At 37.1% G+C, this 19220-nt stretch overlaps 1 protein-coding gene across 4 annotated transcripts in view; it reads left to right on the top strand.

Moving 5' to 3' along the window:
- PPA2 (inorganic pyrophosphatase 2) overlaps positions 1–19220 on the top strand; it is an 88668-nt gene that overhangs the window by 13460 nt on the left and 55988 nt on the right. For 2 of the 4 annotated variants that reach the window (XR_013966460.1, XM_080797528.1), the window contains exons 3-6: positions 1238–1282; positions 6692–6745; positions 8403–8522; positions 17249–17335. Coding sequence is in view for 2 of the 4 variants with exons in the window: in XM_080797528.1 (XP_080653654.1) it covers positions 1238–1282; positions 6692–6745; positions 8403–8522; positions 17249–17335 (306 nt within the window). In the remaining 2 variants the exon portion in view is untranslated. The remainder of the gene's footprint in view (positions 1–1237; positions 1283–6691; positions 6746–8402; positions 8523–17248; positions 17336–19220) is intronic. The other 2 variants (XR_013966459.1, XM_080797529.1) reach the window with 1 other exon arrangement.

Here is a 19220-nt window from a genome sequence, read left to right as displayed (position 1 = left end):
TTTGGCCAGTGAACAGTCCATTCTGAATATCTCGTCTCCCAACACCCTCCTTGCTTTTGGCCAAAAGCGCATGATTTCATTTGTTTATTTATTAATTAATTATTCTTTCAGTAAATAGTCATTGCAGCATTATGAGCTTGCCGGCGTTCTAGGCACTAGGCCTGCAGTGGTGAATAAGATAGATGTGAAATCTAGTTTGCCCTTGATTGGAGCAGACAGACAACCAGAAAACAAGTCAATCAGTAGTGTTAAGTGCTATAAAACTAGAATAGGGTAATGAAAGAAAAAGGGTTAGTGCTTCTTCATGTGGGGGTGTATCATGACAAAATCTGTTTACTTAGCAAAAGAATAATATTTTGGGGAATCATGGAGTAGGTAGGAGTGGAGCTAGAAAAAGAGTGGACTAGAAATACCCAGTGGGCATGATATTCTGCCTAAGAAGATGGGGTTTGAGGAATATGAAATTGGGGTTAGGCAAAGTTGAGAATGGGGCAGGGCAAAATACACCAGGCTAACCCAGTGAATTCTGGGCATGTGGAGATTGGTACACACAGTGGTTGTGTGGATAGGTTTCACCCATCCTCAGCTCTAATGTTTGCACCTCGTGCTTTGGAATGTGGTATTTTAGGAACAGAAAAAATGTTTTAGGACCTACTTGGAATAATCATTTTTCTGTTTTGTTTCCTTCATTAGTGGTTTTTTTTGGTGTGTAAAAGTTATATAGAAGTGTGAGCATTTGTGAATGGCATAATTTTTCCTCCCAACCTATCACATACTCTTTTAATTTGGAAGTGCTTGATGGAGGCATAGTAATCACACCTTGGTGGAATTTACAGGCAGGAGGTGCAGCTGAGTACTTTCATGGCTTGTTAGTCATGCTCCCTAGAGTTTCATTTCAATAATGAAATGACTGTTTTAAGTGTAATCACTGGAAACTGACAGTCTTTCCTTAAGGACCGAACACAGCCTTTGCTTATTTTATAAAAACTAGGAAATATACTTGAAAGAGACTTAGCTTTTCTGATAAAATATTTTATGAAACACTAATGTTCATGCACTGGGGATGCAAATGCTGAGAGAAAAGGAACTGGGCATTTGGTAGGTTCTCTGTGAATCATGATTCTGGACAGCCTCTGTAGTGAATGTTTCTGTGGTAGGCTGACTTTCAGTGCTTTGCAATGCAGCTGTATTCTTTACTGAAATATTAAAATTATAAATACCATCTTTTCTTTTATAGGAAAATGGCATTCCTACAAAGAGAGCACGAAATGATGAATATGAGGTATATCTCTAAAGGTTTTTTTTTTTGTGAGCCACTTCTGTTATCTGTTAAAGACCTTGATGATAGTTTGCGTTTGTAAAATCCTTCTAAAATTTCCCCCTTACAAGATTTTGGTGTGCATACAGATTTTTTTTTTCTTCTAGTACCTGTTTAAGGCAGCTAGGGCTGATCTCAGTGTTTCACTTTTTTTTCTTGTGTTAAAATATACATTAAATAAAATTTAGCATTTATTGCACAGTTTTTAAAGTGTACAGTTCAGTGTAATTAAGTACGGTTCACATATGCAGCCATCACCACCATTCTTTGCTTCAGAACGTCTTCATCTTCCCAGGCTGAAGCTCTACCCAGTAAACACTTAACTCTCCATTCCCTGCTCCACCCAGCCCCTGGTAACTACTATTCTGCTTTCTGCTTGTGAATCTGACTATTCTAGGAACCTCCTTACCATTTCATTTTGTAAGTGAAGAACCAGAGAGAATCAGGAAATAAACCCAGAGAGAATCAGGAGATGAACCTGTGATAAATAAGAGTTATTTATCACAGCAGATAGTCTAAAGTAAAGGTACTTTATGAAAATTGGTCTGTTTACCATTTTTTTTATTCTAAGGGAAAAGGTGGTCTGAGAGGCTGTTTTAGAATTCAGGAACAAGTCTTTTGGGGATAACGGAAGAAAAAAGTTACACCAACTATACGCTAAAATAAGTGTGTTCTGAATATATCTTAAATATGTGATTGTCAAACCTTTAATAGTTCTTGATTTAGGACCAGAACATTTGATTGATGGCTGTCATCCCGTCTCATGCTGTTGATGGCTTTTTGTCTTGCTGATGCCAGACAGTTTTTCCTGCCACTTTCCTCAGCCTCCTTTTCCCTTAAACCTTATTTCCATTTTTCTCTACTCCAGCTGAAATTTATGACCCCAGCCTTTGAATCTACTTCCAAAAATAGCTGTGAGTGCTGTTTAGTCCCAGCCACCTTTGCCTGCCATCCATATTGTATTTTCTTAAATTGGTGTCTGTTAAAATGGCCCTTAAACCGTCTTTGTTGGAATAACATAGAACACTTGTTAGAAGTTCAGATTCTAGGGTTTATTCCATATCTACTAAATCAGAATCTGCTTGATGGGGACTGGTTAGTCCTCATATTTAACAGGTGTTTCAGGGCATTCTGTACACACTGAACTTTGAGAACCTCTGCCCTAGATGGGGGTGAATAGATATTGAGGGCTTCAAGGCTTTATAGGTTCCTGAGGACTTGGTATATTCACCTGGAAATAGTTGTTTGTTTGTTTGTTTGTTTGTTTGTTTCCAGTGGGAAAAATGTATTCTGAGTCCATATAGGCAACTTAAAATTTAATTCTTAGAACATGGTTCATAAGTCAGAGAGTGACTAATTTGAGTCTGTAGTTTGTGTGTTTATTTATAACTCTCTCCCATTTTTTCTAAACCCTTGGCAATGACTTTTCTATTCTCTGTTTCTATGAGTTTGGCCCTTCTTTCCAACCCCCCCTTCCTTTCTTCCTTCCTAGAATTCCAGATATAAGTGTTACAATTGCAGTAGTTGTCTTTCTCTGTCTGGCTTATTTCAGTGAGAATAATGCCCTAATGGTCCACCCATGTTGTCACAGATGGCAGGTTTCCTTTCTCATGGCTGAATAATATTCCATTGTATATATTAAGCACATCTTCTTTATCTTTTCATCCATTGACAGACGTTTAGATTGTTTGTATATCTGGGATATTGTGAGTAATGCTGCAGTGAGCATCAGAATGCAGATATCTCTTCAATATTCTGTTTTCACTGTCTTTTTTTTTTTTTTAGATTTTAGTTATTCATTTGTCAGAGAGCACAAGCAGGGGGAGCAATAGGCAGAGGGAGAAAAAGAATGAGAAGCAGACTCCCCGTGGAGCAGGGAGCCCCATGTAGGACTTGATCCCAGGACCCTGAGATCATGACCTGATCCGAAGCTAGCCACTTAACCTACTGAGCCACCCAGGCACCCCTCAGTTTTCTTTGGATAAATATCCAGAAGTGGGATTGCTGGATCATATGATAGCTTTGTTTTTATTTTTTTATTTTTATTTTTTTTAAGATTTTATTTATTTATTTATTTATTTATTTGACAGAAAGAGGGAGATCATAAGTAGGCAGAGAGGCAGGCAGAGGGTGAGGGTGAAGCAGGTTCCCTGCTGAGCAGAGAGCCCAATGCAGGGCTTGATCCCAGGACCCTGAGATCATGACCTGAGCCGAAGGCAGAGGCTTAACCCGCTGAGCCACCCAGGCGCCCCTGTTTTTAATTTTTTAAAAAACTGCCACACTGTTTGCTGTAGCAATTTACATTCCTACCAGCAATGCACAAGCATTCTCCTTTTTTCACGTTCTTACCGGCACTTGTTATTTCTTGTCTTTTGATGATGACAGTCGTTCTAACAGGTGTAAGGTGATATCTCATTGTGGTTTTGATTTGCATTTCTCTGACAATTGTGATGTTGAGTACCTTTTCATGTACCTTTTGACTGTCTCTTGGAAAATCATCTATCCAGTGAGTGGTGGGAGGGGCAGAAGGAGAGAGTCCCAAGCAGACTCCCTCCTGAGTGCAGAGCCCGCCCACTGGGCTCAGTCTCAGGACCCATGAGATCATGACCTGAGCGGAAACCAAGTCAAACCAAGTCAGCCGCTTAACCAACTGAGCCACCCAGGCACCCCCTCTGCCCATTTCTTAATCAGATTTTTTTTTTTTCTATTGAGTCTTTGAGTTCTTTGAGAACTTCTATAAGTTCTTTGAGTTTTGGATACTGATCTTTATCAGATACATGACTTAAAATATTTTTTCCCATTTATAGTTTACCTTTTTTATGTTGTTAATTGTTTCCTTTGCTGAGCTGAAGGTTTTTAGTCTGATGGTCTTGTTTATTTTTGCTACATGTTGCCTTTGCTTTTAGTATCAAATCCAAAGTTTATTTGATCTTTTTAAGAGTTAGAGGAAAGAAGGGTGATATCCTCCCATTTTTTTCCAAAGTATATAAAATTTACTAACTTTTTTCATGTATTATGAGTTTTTCTTTTTGGTTTTTGCAATAAAAATAGAAAGGAAAAGTGGAGAGACAGAAAACACTTGAAGAAGGAGGTAAATGGTTCTTGCTCATATCCAGCTTTCTCACTTGAAATGTGTCCCCTCGTATCTTTCCTATTTTCTAGTAAATTTCAGCAGACCATTACTGGTTTATAGTTAACAGTAATCTTAGGATAACCAGACTAACATTGGCTTTAAAAAATTATAGGTAATATGTATTTTAGCTGGAGGGAAGAAAAGCAGGCTGGGGATTTACTCTTCGGAGTAAGTAACAAGTGATGAAGGAGAGATGGTTTACATACTTAAAATTCAACCCTTGTCTTTTGTTCTTTTGGCCTATTTCAAGTTTCTGTGAGTGGTTTTGGTAGGTGTCATTGTGTAAAGCAGTTGTGACTAGCCTGGGTCTTCCTGTCGCCTCTGAGGATTCATCTGTATGCATTTGTTCTCTTATAGCCAGGCTTTCAGGGATGAATAAATTATGTGAACATCTGCCATTTACTTAGGTTTTTCTTTTTAACAGCTACTTGAGACATATTTAAACAGGTGCTGGGGTACCTCATAAAAGAGCATAGAAAATGAAACATAACAGCAAGACTGTGTATAAAGTTGCAGAGATAGGTATGAGACATACTTCTAAGGAGCAGTTGTTGTGAATTCATTCTTGGCTTTGTTCTTTATCTCATTATGGTTTTGCATTTCTGTCATTGGTAAACTTTCGTCTTAACTAGAAAAGCTTAATAACTATCATTACTTTTGTGGCTCAAATGGCATTCTTTGAATTAATAGCGTACGTGTTTCGCTAAGCCCCCACGTATTGTTTAGCAGTGCTGTAAGCCAGAGGTTTACAACTCTGGATGAGTATTAAAATTTGCTTGCAGAGCTTTTAAAAATAAGCAGTACCCTGCCTCCATCCCCAAGCTATTGAATTCAAATATGTGGGAGGTGGGCTCTAGGAAACCTTTTTTTAAATTTTTTTTTTTTTAATTGATTAAAGCTCTCCTGGTGATTTTGATGCGTGGCACAATTGAGAATAAGTGTATTTAATCACAGCTTTCTCAAATGATCTGTACTAAGGGATTAGTTTTTTGGTTTATTTCTGATCTGTTGTGAACTGACACTTCAGAAAAATACAATAAAAATGAATTAGAAAACTGTAATTCAAGGTTCAACAGACCTAAAAATGACCCCATCAAATTGCTATTAACGTTTCTAAATGAACCAGTAACAATCAGCTTGCAGATTAGCTCTGGTTCTTGGCCATACTTGTTGTAGCAGTGTTTTAACATTGCTTTCCTATGGTAAGTTGTTAGTTACTGATACCAAAATGGCATGCAAGTCGACTTTAAACTTGAGACTTTATTTTTGTAAGGCCCAAACTATGGAAAATTACAGATTTGTATACCTAAGTACTGTAGGCAGGTATTTTTACTCACCATTGACCTAGAGTCTCTTTTGCTTTAAATGCTCTGTAAAGTTCAAAAATGATAAAAAGAAGCTGGTTCTTTTATAACTTTAGGGAATCATAAATCCTAGATAAGCAAGCTAAGTGTAGAAAGGTGTCAGTCTGGCTTTTTAAACTTAATACTTACCTATGCCAAAAGCCTGAATTTTACATTATGATCATAATACCTTGTCTTTAAATATTGCATTGGTTTGGGGTTTGTTTTTTTAGATTTTATTTATTTGAGAGAGAGAGCACACGTTAGAGGGAACACAAGCAGGGGGAGTGGGAGAGGGAGAAGCAGGCTTCCTGCTGAGCAGGGAGCCCGACACAGGACTGGATCCCAGCACCCTGGGATCATGACCTGAGCTGAAGGTAGACGCTTAACGACTGAGCCACCCAGGCACCGCTAAATATTGCTTTCTGATTTTCAAAATATTTTACTTTGTAGTTTTTTTGTGTATTTTCATTTAAGTTATGTAATTGATTTGTGTTACAACCTTGTGTGGTGAATAGGACAGAGATCATTACACTTACATTACAGATCGGAAAAGTGAGACTTTAGTTTACATGATGGACCCTGTCTCTCACTTCTGTTTTAGTTGGAAAATAAAAATTGAAACAAGTTTCCATTCTAGTTCTGTCACTATACTGTGAAGGTGAAATATAGCAAGTTTTAATGCTGCAGCATCATGTGACATGATGGCTTAAATCCTGCTGTGTTTTAGACAACTTCTTTAATTTTTCAGAAGAAATTTAAGGCATGCAGATGTATGATGTAGTCTCCATACATTTTTGTAGGGAAAGAAACTACAGCATTCTTGCACAAGAGACAAGTGATATAAAGGATAACTAAAAATTTAAAAATCATGTTTGTTTTTTTTTTTAACTGCAGAATTTGTTTAATATGGTTGTAGAAGTACCTCGGTGGACAAATGCTAAAATGGAGGTATGGCTATATTCTTTTAATATCAAGTGGAAATTACAATTAAGACTTAAAAACTTTATTTCAAGTTGTCTGGCAATATTTTGAATTTGGGATGGTTGACAAACTTCTTTTTGATAAAAACAATTGAAAACATTTTAGTGAACTTCAAATCTAATTTTCAAATAGCAAAATATTATTCAAAGCTGAATTTACACTTTAAAGAGTGTGTTTTCCACTATTGTCTCTCTGGTTTGTTATACACATATTTATTTAAGTTTCTTCGACTCCTCTGTCTTTGAAAAATAACAAACATTTTCAAGGTTTATTTAAACAGATTCAGAGATGTATTTTGTTCACAGGTAAAATTGAGACATATTTATTTGGGACTGATGGCAAGTTTCTAAAGACAAACTGTCCTTTAGATTTTTTTACCAGAAATGAAAGCATTTTCCTGGCCAACTCTTGATTTATAAGTGCTATCCAGGATATCTGCTGCTCCCTGGTTACCTTTTTTTCCCCTTTTTAAAATCGTTTCTTTGAGACATGAACCTATCAAGAACTTCCCTTTTGCCCTTCAGAATTTTCTTGTTCCATCTTCAGTTAGGTAAGATTCCTTAGACTTCTAAGTGAAATTTAATTTATAGCACTTCATTTCTTTAGTTATTTAAGTCTTGTCCTATTGCTTTGGATGTGATAGTAAGTATTATTTCAAGTATCTTTTTTAAAAGATCTTATTTAGGTATTTATTTGAGAGAGAGAGAAAATGTGCAAGTGCATGTGTACATGCATACAAGAGAGCCCATGTGAGTGTGATGAGTGGCAGAGGGAGAGGAGAGAATCTCAAGCAGACTCTATAAGGGGCTCAGTCTCAGGATACTGAGATCATGACCTGAGCCGAAAGCAAAGTTGGGCACTTAACTGACTGAGCCCTTCAGATGCCCCTCAAGTTTTTAATTAAGGATTGTTATATAGGTGTATGTTTTTTCAGAATTTATAGTTAGTGAATTGCCAGTAATTTCACCAAGTCCTAGTAGCATTGTTTTGGTTAATATTTTAATAGGGAAGAGTAAAAATTTTAAAAATGGATTCTTTTTTTGGTCTTCCTTCAGAATATTTGAGCATTCTGGCTACTTTCTATCTCAGGTATGGAATGAAGAATCCGTGAGATCCTACCTAATTTAAGCAGTATTTATTCATTCAAAAATGGCTTCAAGTTATTCTTTATAAGTGGTTTTTTGTTTTTTTGGGGTTTTTTTTGGCAACTCAGTTTGAGTATATTTGATAGAAAGTTAACTGAAATGAAATTACTTGGTGAAAATCTTTAGGTTAACCTTATTTTCGTAAGATTGATGGTAAGACACCCAAAATTAGTATCAAAAAGCAAGTAGGTTAATCTTTATCCTTTTGCCCTTTCAGTAATTCTGTTATTTTTGTTTGAAACGAGTGCATATAGAATAGTGAATAAATATATAATCTGATGTTTCCTTTTCAGACATTCTTTCTTACCTAAAACTGTAAAGTAGAAATAAGAGTTAATTTATTTTAAAGTATCTTTGATCAGTAAGTTGGAATATAAATATTTAGCCTCATAATAGCAGACAGATTTAAAATACACAATTTGAATATAGGATTAATCATTTCTTATCCTCCTCTCTCCTTTTTTCTATGATCTACATAGATTGCCACAAAGGAGCCATTGAATCCCATTAAACAAGATATAAAGAATGGCAAGCTACGCTATGTGGCAAATATCTTTCCTCACAAGGGTTATATCTGGAATTATGGTGCCCTCCCACAGGTAACGTTTTTGTTATAATGGTAAAACTTCTCTGTCTTCTGAAAAAATTGCCTTGTAAATCCTGTGAACTACTTGAATTTAAATTGGTTCTGAGGGCATGTCAGTTTGAGAGATTTGTAAATTTAAAATTTTTTAATATGGAGTTTTATTGTTATCAATAAATTTTTTTCAAACTATATATATGTCTCTACTTAAGTTCTTGGAGTTAGGCATATAGAACACTTACATTTGGCATTTGAACACATTTCTTTCTCTGGGCTTGGCAGTTAAGAGTCAGTGAAAAATGTTTTACCCACTTTTATCTTCAGTCATTTCTTTGAATGTGACAAGTTATGCTTTTATATACAGTCATATATGATAGCATCCTATCTTATCCCTTTTTGTTTTCTTCCCATGTTTCCTCACCCTTGGGAAATGGTATCTCCTTCCAAATTATTTAGTGAGTAAAACTCGGAGTATGCAGAATCAGAAGTCTGGGATAGAGAAGCGTCTGTTTTTATGATTATAAAAGTCATCTATATTAGACTATCTATCTGGATATTTAAGCTTGATATTTTATTTATTAATTTTAACATTTTGCATGAAATTCCAAAATGCTTGTGGGGAAATAACTGAGAAAAAGGAGTCTGGCTTTATCCCACTCAAAAAACCAGCTGCCCATTTAGAATATTTACAGGAAAAGAAGAGAGAAAATTGTTTTCTAAGGGGTCAGCTGCCTTTGATGCTTTTAGACCACCCACATGGATACATTCTTGGTTAAAACAAGCACTTCTAAAATGATGTACTAAGAAAGAGAATATCTGTTGAAAAAATGAAGGCAGGTGTTCTGACTCCCCAGGTGCCTAAGTAGACATTCTGTTTGACCTATCAGTAAAAGGGTAAAAAAAAAAAATTTTTTTAAGCTTAGGGGATACTCTTTGTAGGAGAGGATATATGGATGAGGAGAAGGCCAAAGAAGCAGTTGGATTGGAGAAAGATAAAAACAGAGACATATAAAGTAGAGAAGGCAGGGGATAAACTAAAGTTCATATATTTATTTGTTTCATGAAACATTTATTAAAAATTCTTGTGCTAGGCAGTGTATAGATGGTGGGTATACAAAGAAAACTGATACACAAGACAGCACATAAGTGACTGAGAATGTGGGTTTGGGAGCAGATGGCCCTTACTAGTAATGTGACCTTGGGTAAGTTACTTTGTCCTTCTGTGCCTCACTTTCTTCATCTGTTAAATAGAGATAATAAAGTACCTAGTACATATGGTCTTGTTGAAGTTAAATGAATTATTGCACAGTGATCTTAGAAGAGTGCCAAGAGTATAGTGATCACATTATTATAGGTACTGGTATTTTTATTATATGGTCTTCCCTCTAAAGAAATTCATGGGGGGTGATCAGCAACTAAACCACTGGTTACCATGGAGCATAATAAGTTTTACTAACTCATCTACTAATTCTCAACTTTTGTAGTTTCTCCACCTAAAGTCCTGACGAGTTTTCGTACTCTTCGGATGTGTTTGAATTTTGAAGATGCCCCTACCTACTATTATAGTAGTCTGTTAGGTACAGTAGTTTTACTGTAGACTCTAACAGTCTCTTAATGCATCCTGAACTATTGCCTACTGACATTTAATACTCTGTCTAGCATCCAAAATAGCATTTTAAAAACTTAAATCTCCTAATGTTTTGCTCATATGAGAACCTTTTTAGTGGTTTCCTATTGCCTCAAGAATAAAATACAAAATTCTTTTTTTTTTTTTTAAAGATTTTATTTATTTATTTGACAGAGAGAGAGAGAGATCACAAGTAGGCAGAGAGGGGTGGGGAGGAAGCAGGTTCCCTGCCGAGCAGAGAGCCTGACGTGGAGCTCGATCCCAGGACCCTGAGATCATGACCTGAGCTGAAGGCAGAGGCTTAACCCACTGAGCCAGCCAGGTGCCCCAAATTCTTTTTTTTTTAAAGATTTTATTTATTTGAGAGGGAAAGAGAGCATACAAGTGGAGGGGGTGGGGAGAGGAAGAAACAGACAACCTGCTGAGCAGGAAGCCTGATGTGGGGCCTGATCCCAGACTTTGGGATCATGACCAAGCTGAAGGCAGATGCTTAACTGACTGAGCCACCCAGATACCCCAGATACCTCTGCTTCCTGCTCCAGCCTCCTTTTACAGCGTTTGTCTTTCCTCATTTCCATTCCACCACAGTGAGTGCTTTAGTGTTTCTAATTTCCCTTTTTTCTATACCAAGACTGCACAGAGCTGTTCCTTAGTATATACGAGAGCAGTGCCTGATGTTTGCCAGGCAGTGCTATAAGTATTGGAAATAAAGCAGTGATAAGAATGACAAAAATCCTTCTGGGTCTTTTATTCTGGACAGAGTGACCCACAACAACAAAAAAAGAGTAATAAAATGTATAGTGTGTCAAATGGCAGTAAGCATGTTGGCGAACAATAAAGCAGGGAATGGGACTAGGATATATTGGGAATGTTGTAATTTTGATTAAGGAGAAGGCCTCCATGAGAAGGGGTTATTCAAGAGAGGACCTCCAAGAAGTGAGGGGACAAGTAGCATGCACATCAGGGCGGGAGTTGCAACAAGAAACGGGACGTATAAAGGTCCCAAGGTGGAAGTAGGCCTAGTGTGTTTGAGTAACAGAAAGACCAGTGTGGCTAGAATGGATGTGAGGAGGAGGAAATAGACCTGTAGTCTCTCTGCCATTTTTAACCAGAGATCTTTACCATCTTTTTAAACCTGCACTCAAAAGTGTGTGCATGTGTGTGTGTTTGTGTGTGTGTGTGTTAGTCTTCAGCAAAAGAATACATGAGGTTGCAGAGAACTTGTTTACCAAACAATAAGTGAACTGATGAATGTTTATGAAAAATTGAAATTAGACCAGTTGTTTATGGGAAAAGATAATTGTACCTAATATCTTTTTGCTTCATTGTCAGTATCAAGACAGAATGAGTCTGCTAAAATGATAGCGAGCCCCTCATCCTGTTTTTTTTTTGTTTGTTTGTTTTGTTTTGTTTTGTTTTGTTTTCTTTATGAGTGAGAGAGAGCATGAGAGAGGAGAAGATCAGAGGGAGAAGCAGATTCCCCAAAGAGCTAGGAGCCCGATGCGGGACTCGATCCCGGAAGTCGGGGATCATGACCTGAGCCGAAGGCAGTCGCTCAACCAACTGAGCCACCCAGGCGCCTGCCCCTCATCCTGTTTATACTTTTTATTTCATCTCCAGTTTCTCATTCTTCTTTGCTCCCTCACTCCCACGCTGGCCTTCTCACGATTCCTCTTGTTCTCCAGGCACATTCATGGTGCAGGTTTCATCTTTATTGTATCCTCCAGGTTGGAACGGTTTTTGCCAGGAATGCCCATGGCTCACCTCCTTAAATGTTTGGTCATAAATCACCTTCTTCGTGATGTCTGCCCTGAAAATCCTTTAGAATTATAACCTTGACTCCTGCTTCCCTACTTTATTTTTTCCCTTTTCTATAGAATCTACCAACTTCTAACATGTTCTGTAATTTGGTTGTTTATTATGTTTATTGTGAATTTTTTCCAGCTAGAATGCAGACTCCAGGAAGACAGGGATTCTGTCTTTATTGTTCATTGAGGTCTTCCAAATAACTACTTAGATTAGTGCCTGACACCTAGTAGGTGATTAATAAATATTTGGGGAATGAATAATGAATGCATTGTGTGTATTACATTTGTTTCATATGTATCTGTGGGTATTAGATTTTGCTGTTTTCTTATGATTTGTCCTGTAACAGAAGGAAATTTGTTCAGAACCATTACCAAGCCAACCATGCTTGGAAGAACAGTAAGTAGCAGCGTTTTGCTTAAGTAGCAGCCTCTTCCTCAGCTTGTGATTCGTCAGCGTGCTGTCATTATTTCAGATCTCTAGCTGTCTAGACTGGTGAACCTTAATTAATAACTTCCCCCTCACTAGCAGTAATGCCTTCACCAAAGTTTGGGTTTGGCCTGAGCAAAAATTTTCTTTTGTTTGCTTTCCCCAAGTTGTATTTCCATGTATAATGGATTATTCAGTATTACAACTTCTGAGTGAAATTTGGAAGACACATTATGTTAATGGACTGGATAATGTTAAAGGACTAGAATCACAAAATTTAAGATTTCTTCAATTTCTTTTTTAGTGCAACAATTCTTTTTTTTTTTTTTTAAGATTTTATTTATTTATTTGACAGAGATCACAAGTAGGCAGAGAGGCAGGCAGAGAGAGGGGGGGAAGCAGGCTCCCCGCCGAGCAGAGAGCCCAATGTGGGGCTCGATCCCAGGACCCTGGGATCATGACCTGAGCTGAAGGCAGAGGCTTTAACCCACTGAGCCACCCAGGTGCCCTGCAACAATTCTTTTTCAATTGAAGTATAGTTGACACACAGTGTTACATTACTTTCAGCAGTACAATGTAGTGATTGGACAGCTCTGTAGTTTATGTTACACTCACTTCAAGTGTAGCTACCATCTCGCCATACAATGCTATTACAATACTGTTGACTCTATTCCTGTGCTGTACTTTTATTCCTGTGACTTACTCATTCCATAACTGGAAGCCTATTCTTCCCACTCCCCTTCTCCCATTTTGCCAACCCTCTGCAACCCCCCCACTAAGATTTCTTCAGTCTTAATGGAATATTGTGTTTTTATTTTGAACTTCATTTTAAGTCTGGTTCATTGACCCCAAGTAGCATTTAGTACCACTTATTAGGTTTGTAACCTGGGATCAGTGGCTAAATCTCTCTAGGTCTGTTTCTACACCTATATCATTATACCACCAAGGTTGGTGTCGGTACTGAATGAGATAATCAAAGCAAACTATTTAGCCTGGAGGGAGTTCTCAATAATATTTCTCGATGATGACATTGTTGCCACTGATAATAGCTGCTGTTAGTGAGACAACTGGCAGTGGCTTTTGCTTCAGATTGAATCTGTTAAAGTACAGGTGCATCCTCCTTCCCTTGAGCTGGTTATAGGAATCCTGATTAATCAGGAAGTAGTTCTCAAGAAGCGCTTGTATAGAGAGCTCTGTACAATTCAATGATTTTTTTGACATAAGGACCAGAGCATGGTGATTATAAATGTACTTATTAATATTTGTAGCTTGTAAAGTAATGATCTCAGACATCTACACAAGGATGAGAAAGATTTGTTTTAGGCTAGATCAGTAATCTGTTTTCTGATTTATTTTCTTAGCTTTATAGCCATTGTTTGTACTAACATTATTTGTATTTCCATTGATAGTTTCTCTTTTTATTTTTGCTTTTCCTGGGTTCATGCTAAAATTTTTCTATATATGTAGCATACATAGGTATGTACTGGTAGGTGTATACCTATGAGTCAGATTGCTTAATTGTGAGCAACACACTTCTGTAACTCTACTAGGTATTCCCAAATTCCTTACAAAAGAAATTGTAACAATACACACTCCTACCAGCAGTACGTAGTGTGCTAGATGCCTCACATCCCTACCAGTACAGTTGACCCTTGATCAATGAGTGTGAACTGCATGGGTTTGAATCTACTTATATAGAGATTTTTATGGTACAGTACTGTAAGTGTATTTTTTCTTTATGACTTTCTTTCTTTCTTTCTTTTTTTTAAAGATTTTTATTTATTTATTTCTCAGAGAGAAAGACACAGTAAGAGAGGGAATACAAGCAGGGGGAATGGGAGAGAGAGAAGCAGGCTTCCAGCTGAGCAGGGAGCCCACTGCAGGGCTTGATCCCAGGACCCTGGGATCATGACCTGAGCCGAAGTCAGACACTTAACAACTGAGCCACCCAGGCACCTCTCTTTATGATTTTCTTGATAACATTTTCTCTAGCTTACTTTAAGAATATAGTATATAATATATGTAGCATAAAAATATGTGCTGTTTATGTAATTGATAAGGCTTCCTGTCAGCAGTAGGCTGTTAGTAGTTTTTGTGGAGTCAAAATTTATATTCAGATTTTCAATGGTGCAGGGGTTCAGCATCCCTAACCCTGAGTTATTTGAGGGTCAGCTTTATTTGGCATTATCATATTTTTAGGTTTTTGACATAGTGTCTCATTATAATTTTACTTTTTATTTTTTTAATCAGACTAGGTATCTTTTCATATATTTATAAGTCATTCATGTTTTCTCTTTGAATGACCTGTTCTTGTCTTTGGCCCATTTTGTATTGGGTTGCCCTTTTTCTTACTTAGTTGTTGAAGTTATTTCTAAATTTTGGATGCTAATTTTTTTTTTTTACTTTTGTGAAGCAAATATTATGATTTGGAATTTCCTCTTGTGGATATTGAGCTTTTTTAGTTGTTTCTCTGCCTAGCTATACAGTTAAAGCTCCACAAGGGGGCATAGTCAAAGTTTTAATTTTGTCAAGATTTCCTCTCCTGGTGCTTGCTTAAAATTATACTATATTTTCAAGTTAAGTTGGAAGTCATTTACTATGACTCTCTTTTGTAATCACAGTGGAGGCCTGTGGATAAAGTATGAAAAGCAGGACTAGAACTAGAACCAGTCAGTTGTTTTTGTGGTAAGGGAAATCATGAAGAACATGCCTTAAAAGTATCAAGATTGTATAGCTTAAGAATTTTGTACTTATGTACTTACTTCCTTGACAGGAGGAATACATTGATAAATAATATTGAAAGTGGAGTTCTGAGGCCAATTAATAAATGGGAAGCACCCACCAAAACCAAATGAAGTATAGCATGTATGAAGACTGTTTTTGTCTCAGTTCAAGGAAGGAATTTCTTAAAATTACGGCTGATCAAAATGGACTAAGTTACCTCATGAAGCTTCCTCTTCACTGGTAGTATTCATGTGGATAATGAATGACCACTAACAGTCTTAGCACTCAGGGCTGGGACACATCTAGCAATTATCTTACTGAGGCCATTTTTTTAATAGGTGAGGAAACTGAGATCCGGATGTTTGGGCCAAGGCAGTTTGTGACGGAAGTAGAACTGGAGTCTAGGCAACTTCCTTTATGTCAGCGTGACCTTAGCTATCACATTTGTCCCCTTCTGAGGGTGGGAGTAAAGTTAAGGGAAGTTTAAGAGAGGGTTCTTATATCAGGAAGGAAGACCCTCTCAGATATTTTCTGCTTCTAGGTTCTCTGATTTCAGTCTTATCTCAGTCCCATCTTGGTTTCTTTAGCACATCAAGATTAATTTTGTAGCATTTGTGACAAATGCTGTACCATTTATGAACTTGACATTCTTCAGGGTATTGACCATGTCCTCTGCATCTCTATTCCTAACTTCCCACCCAGATTGTTACTCAATAAATATTTGCTATGTGAATGGATGCCTACATAGGAAATTCTGTGAGTGAGAGAAGGTATTTAAAAGAAGAGAATCATGAAGAAGAATAAGGTTATATCTGAAAGTAATTCTCACTCGGTTGCTGTTGTTATCTAAACTTGGGCATTGTAATAAGATTAATACCTTGAGTTCTCATCCCATTGCCACCATTTAGAAAATGTGAACATTGGGCAATTTAAATTCTGTGTGCTTCCGTTTATTTGTCTATAAAATGGGTCAACAATAGTAGCTTCTTCATGGGGTGTGTGTGTGTGTGTAGTTGTGTATATCACTTAGAATATGTCTCTCCCCTATAATCGGTATGTAAGGTTAACAATTAGTTTATTCTTCCTATATTTTATTATTAATATTAGTATTTGAGGTAGTGAATGTTGTTTTACTGAATTTTTTGGGGGGAAGGTGGGGTTCAGTTTACTCCTAAATATATTATAATTTGGGCCAGAAGGAAAATATTGCAGTTTATCTAGGGTTTAGCTGTAAATAAGAGTATACTTTTAAAATTATCAATATAAAATTAGAGGAACCAAGCTTGGATAATCTAAAATTACCTCTAGATAACAGTCTTGAGGTGACACAGTCTCTGCACATCTTGTAATGTATATCTAAGGAAAATAATTTTAGGGAATTTCTGCAGTTCCATTTAGAATCAAGTAATTATGAGGCTTTTTTGAAAGGATGGTGCCTAAGGGATATTTTAATTTGATAACAAATTTCTCTTATGCTTTTCATTTATAGAAATGCTCATGTGTGTATTTGTAACCAGCAGGGTATAATCTTTTTAGTAAACTTAAGGGTTGACATCTTTTCACGCTTTTGTCAAGGTTTTGAGATTCGATAGGTAGAGAATTTTTTAAGTGGAATGAAATGAGACAAAAATAGATTCTTCTTTTATTTGGTGTAGATTCTGTCTTGTTCTTTATGAAGGGAAAACTAGGTTTCTTCTAGTAGGGGTCATTTAAAGAATAGAAAGTTAATTTTCAAAGACAGAGAGCCAGACCCGATGCTGTTACCATGTCAAAGGAAGCAGTGAATGATGGAAGCAACAGTTTCCGCAGCCCCTGGAAGAAGTGCAGATGGTAGAAACCTCTGAACTGAAACTTGAAAAGGCAGGGTGAATTTACATGCTGACTCAGCTTGGAAAAAGAGTATGTTTGGAAATACTGGCCACTTTCAGATGTGATTATACAGAAAAATGATTATTAATTAATTATTATGATGTTTAGGGTTGTACTGTCATGTTGGCTCAGAGCCTGTGTAATTTCTGAGGTTTTTCCCTTTGGATTACTACTACCTGTAAAACTTTGTGCTCATGTGGACAGATTAAGATATGTATTATAATATATATATTATAATGATTATTAACCTACATTTCTGCCTCCTCTCTCCCCCTTTTCTTTTTTAGACTTGGGAAGATCCCCATCGAAGAGATAAGAGTACAGACTGCTGTGGAGATAATGATCCTATTGATGTTTGTGAAATAGGCTCGAAGGTTTGTTTTCTAGACTGTGTTATTCTATGTGCTTTAGTCTGTTCACGCCGTAAAATCTCCTTTCTCTTCAGGAGGCACCAGTTCTCCAGGTCTCCCTGGGCCTGGCCTATCGATCCCTCTGATACGAGTCCCTTTTTGTATCTTTCTTTCCTTCTCTTACGCTAGGGGTTGGTAAACTGCAGCCCAAGGCAAGTGAAGTATAGTGCACCATCTGTGTCTGTCAGTGACACGGTTATGCCCACGCACCTATGTATTGTCTGTGGCTGCTTTGGTCCCGAGGTTGAGGAGTGGCAGCAGAGACCGTACCATCTGCGAAGTCTAACGTAACTACTGTCTGACTTTTTATAGAAAAACTTTGCTGAGTACTGTCTTCAGCTTCGTTAGGCATTACCCAGACAGGAGATTCAATACTGAATAAAGCCAACTCGGACTCTTGATTTTTTTTTGTTTTGTTTTTTCATTTTGTTTTGCTTTGCTTTATTTTCCTTCACAGATACTGGTTGTTTTTTTTAATAAATTAAAAGTTTGTGGCAACCCTAAATTGAGTAGTTCTATTGGCACCATTTTTCCAACATCTGCTCACTTTGTGTCCCTGAGTCACATTTTTATTTATTTATTTTTTAAAATGTTCAGTTAGCCACATACAATGCTAAGGAGGGCTTGTGTTGTGATGAGCACTGGGTGTTATATGCACTCTTGTTTTTGTGTCTGCTTCCAGGTTGCCAAGACCTACTGCAGAAGAACAAAACCTACAAGTTCATAGATTGCTGCTACTTATAGAATTCTTTGTGTTTTGGGTCCATTTTTCTATTTTCTATTGCATTTATTACTAATATTTGTTGTTCCCTGCAGACATTCGACTCCTAGCACTTCGTTTTCACTTAACAGCAGAACATTTTGTCTTTAAATTTTGTGGAGCCCATAGGAACCGACAGATAAGAGCTCCCTCATCTCTTCTTTTTGGACTACCAAACTACCAGGGTTTACAAACATTATTTCTTGCCTTTCTTCTCTTATTGTAAGAACTATCTTTCTTAGGTAAGACCTGGGCTTCCACCTGTGCTCTAGATCTTGTCCCTTCCTCACTCATGAAACACAGGATTTTCTCATCCTTTCCCTGTTCTCTATTCACAGCTTCTCTTTCTTTATTGGCCTCCTCCCCTATGTCTTCTTCCCCTCCACCTGAAGACTCATAAAAAGAGTTTTCAACACTCATCTGCGTCTCCTACTTTCCACTTAATGTTCAACCTATTTCAAAAGTGTTTACATGCCCCCAGTATTTCTGTGAACTGCTTTCAAAAAAGGTCCCTGCTAACTTTCTTTTTCCAAGTCTGGCAGGCTTATTTCATAGGCTTTGTCTAACTTGAACTTACCATGCCATTTTTTACTGTTCAATCTGTCTTCCTTCTTGAAACAGTCTCCTCACTTGACTTTGCTTATATCATACTATCTTGGTTGTGCTCTAATTCCACTTCTTTCTTGGTTTGCTTTTAAGTCCTTCTCTCTAATTCTCAACTATTGTTTGGCTTGAGGGTTGTGCATTTGTTCAGCTCTTCTCTAATTGTATCTGCCTTGATTTTTCTTCCCTGGGAACAGGTTTTTTTATTTTTGCCTACTTTCGTTTTTATCTTTGACCCAAATTCAGTATTTAGGACTTTTTTTTTTTCTCTCAGTAATATTTATTGTTCAAGAATAGTGTAGTTATATTATGGAAATAAAATCAAGCATAAACCTTCCCTCACAATCCTCCTATCCCAATAAATCATACAGTTTTTTTTAAAGATTTTATTTAGTTATTTGACAGAGAACATAGGCAGGGGGAGCAAGAGGGAGAAAGAGAAGGAGAAGCAGGCTCCCCACTGAGCAGGGAGCCAGATGTGGGGCT

The sequence above is a fragment of the Martes martes genome (assembly GCF_963455335.1).
Source record: "Martes martes genome assembly, chromosome: 2".
Taxonomy (NCBI): Eukaryota; Metazoa; Chordata; class Mammalia; order Carnivora; family Mustelidae; genus Martes; species Martes martes.
Note: the sequence above shows the minus strand (reverse complement) of the source record. Positions and strands in the feature narration are given on the sequence as shown.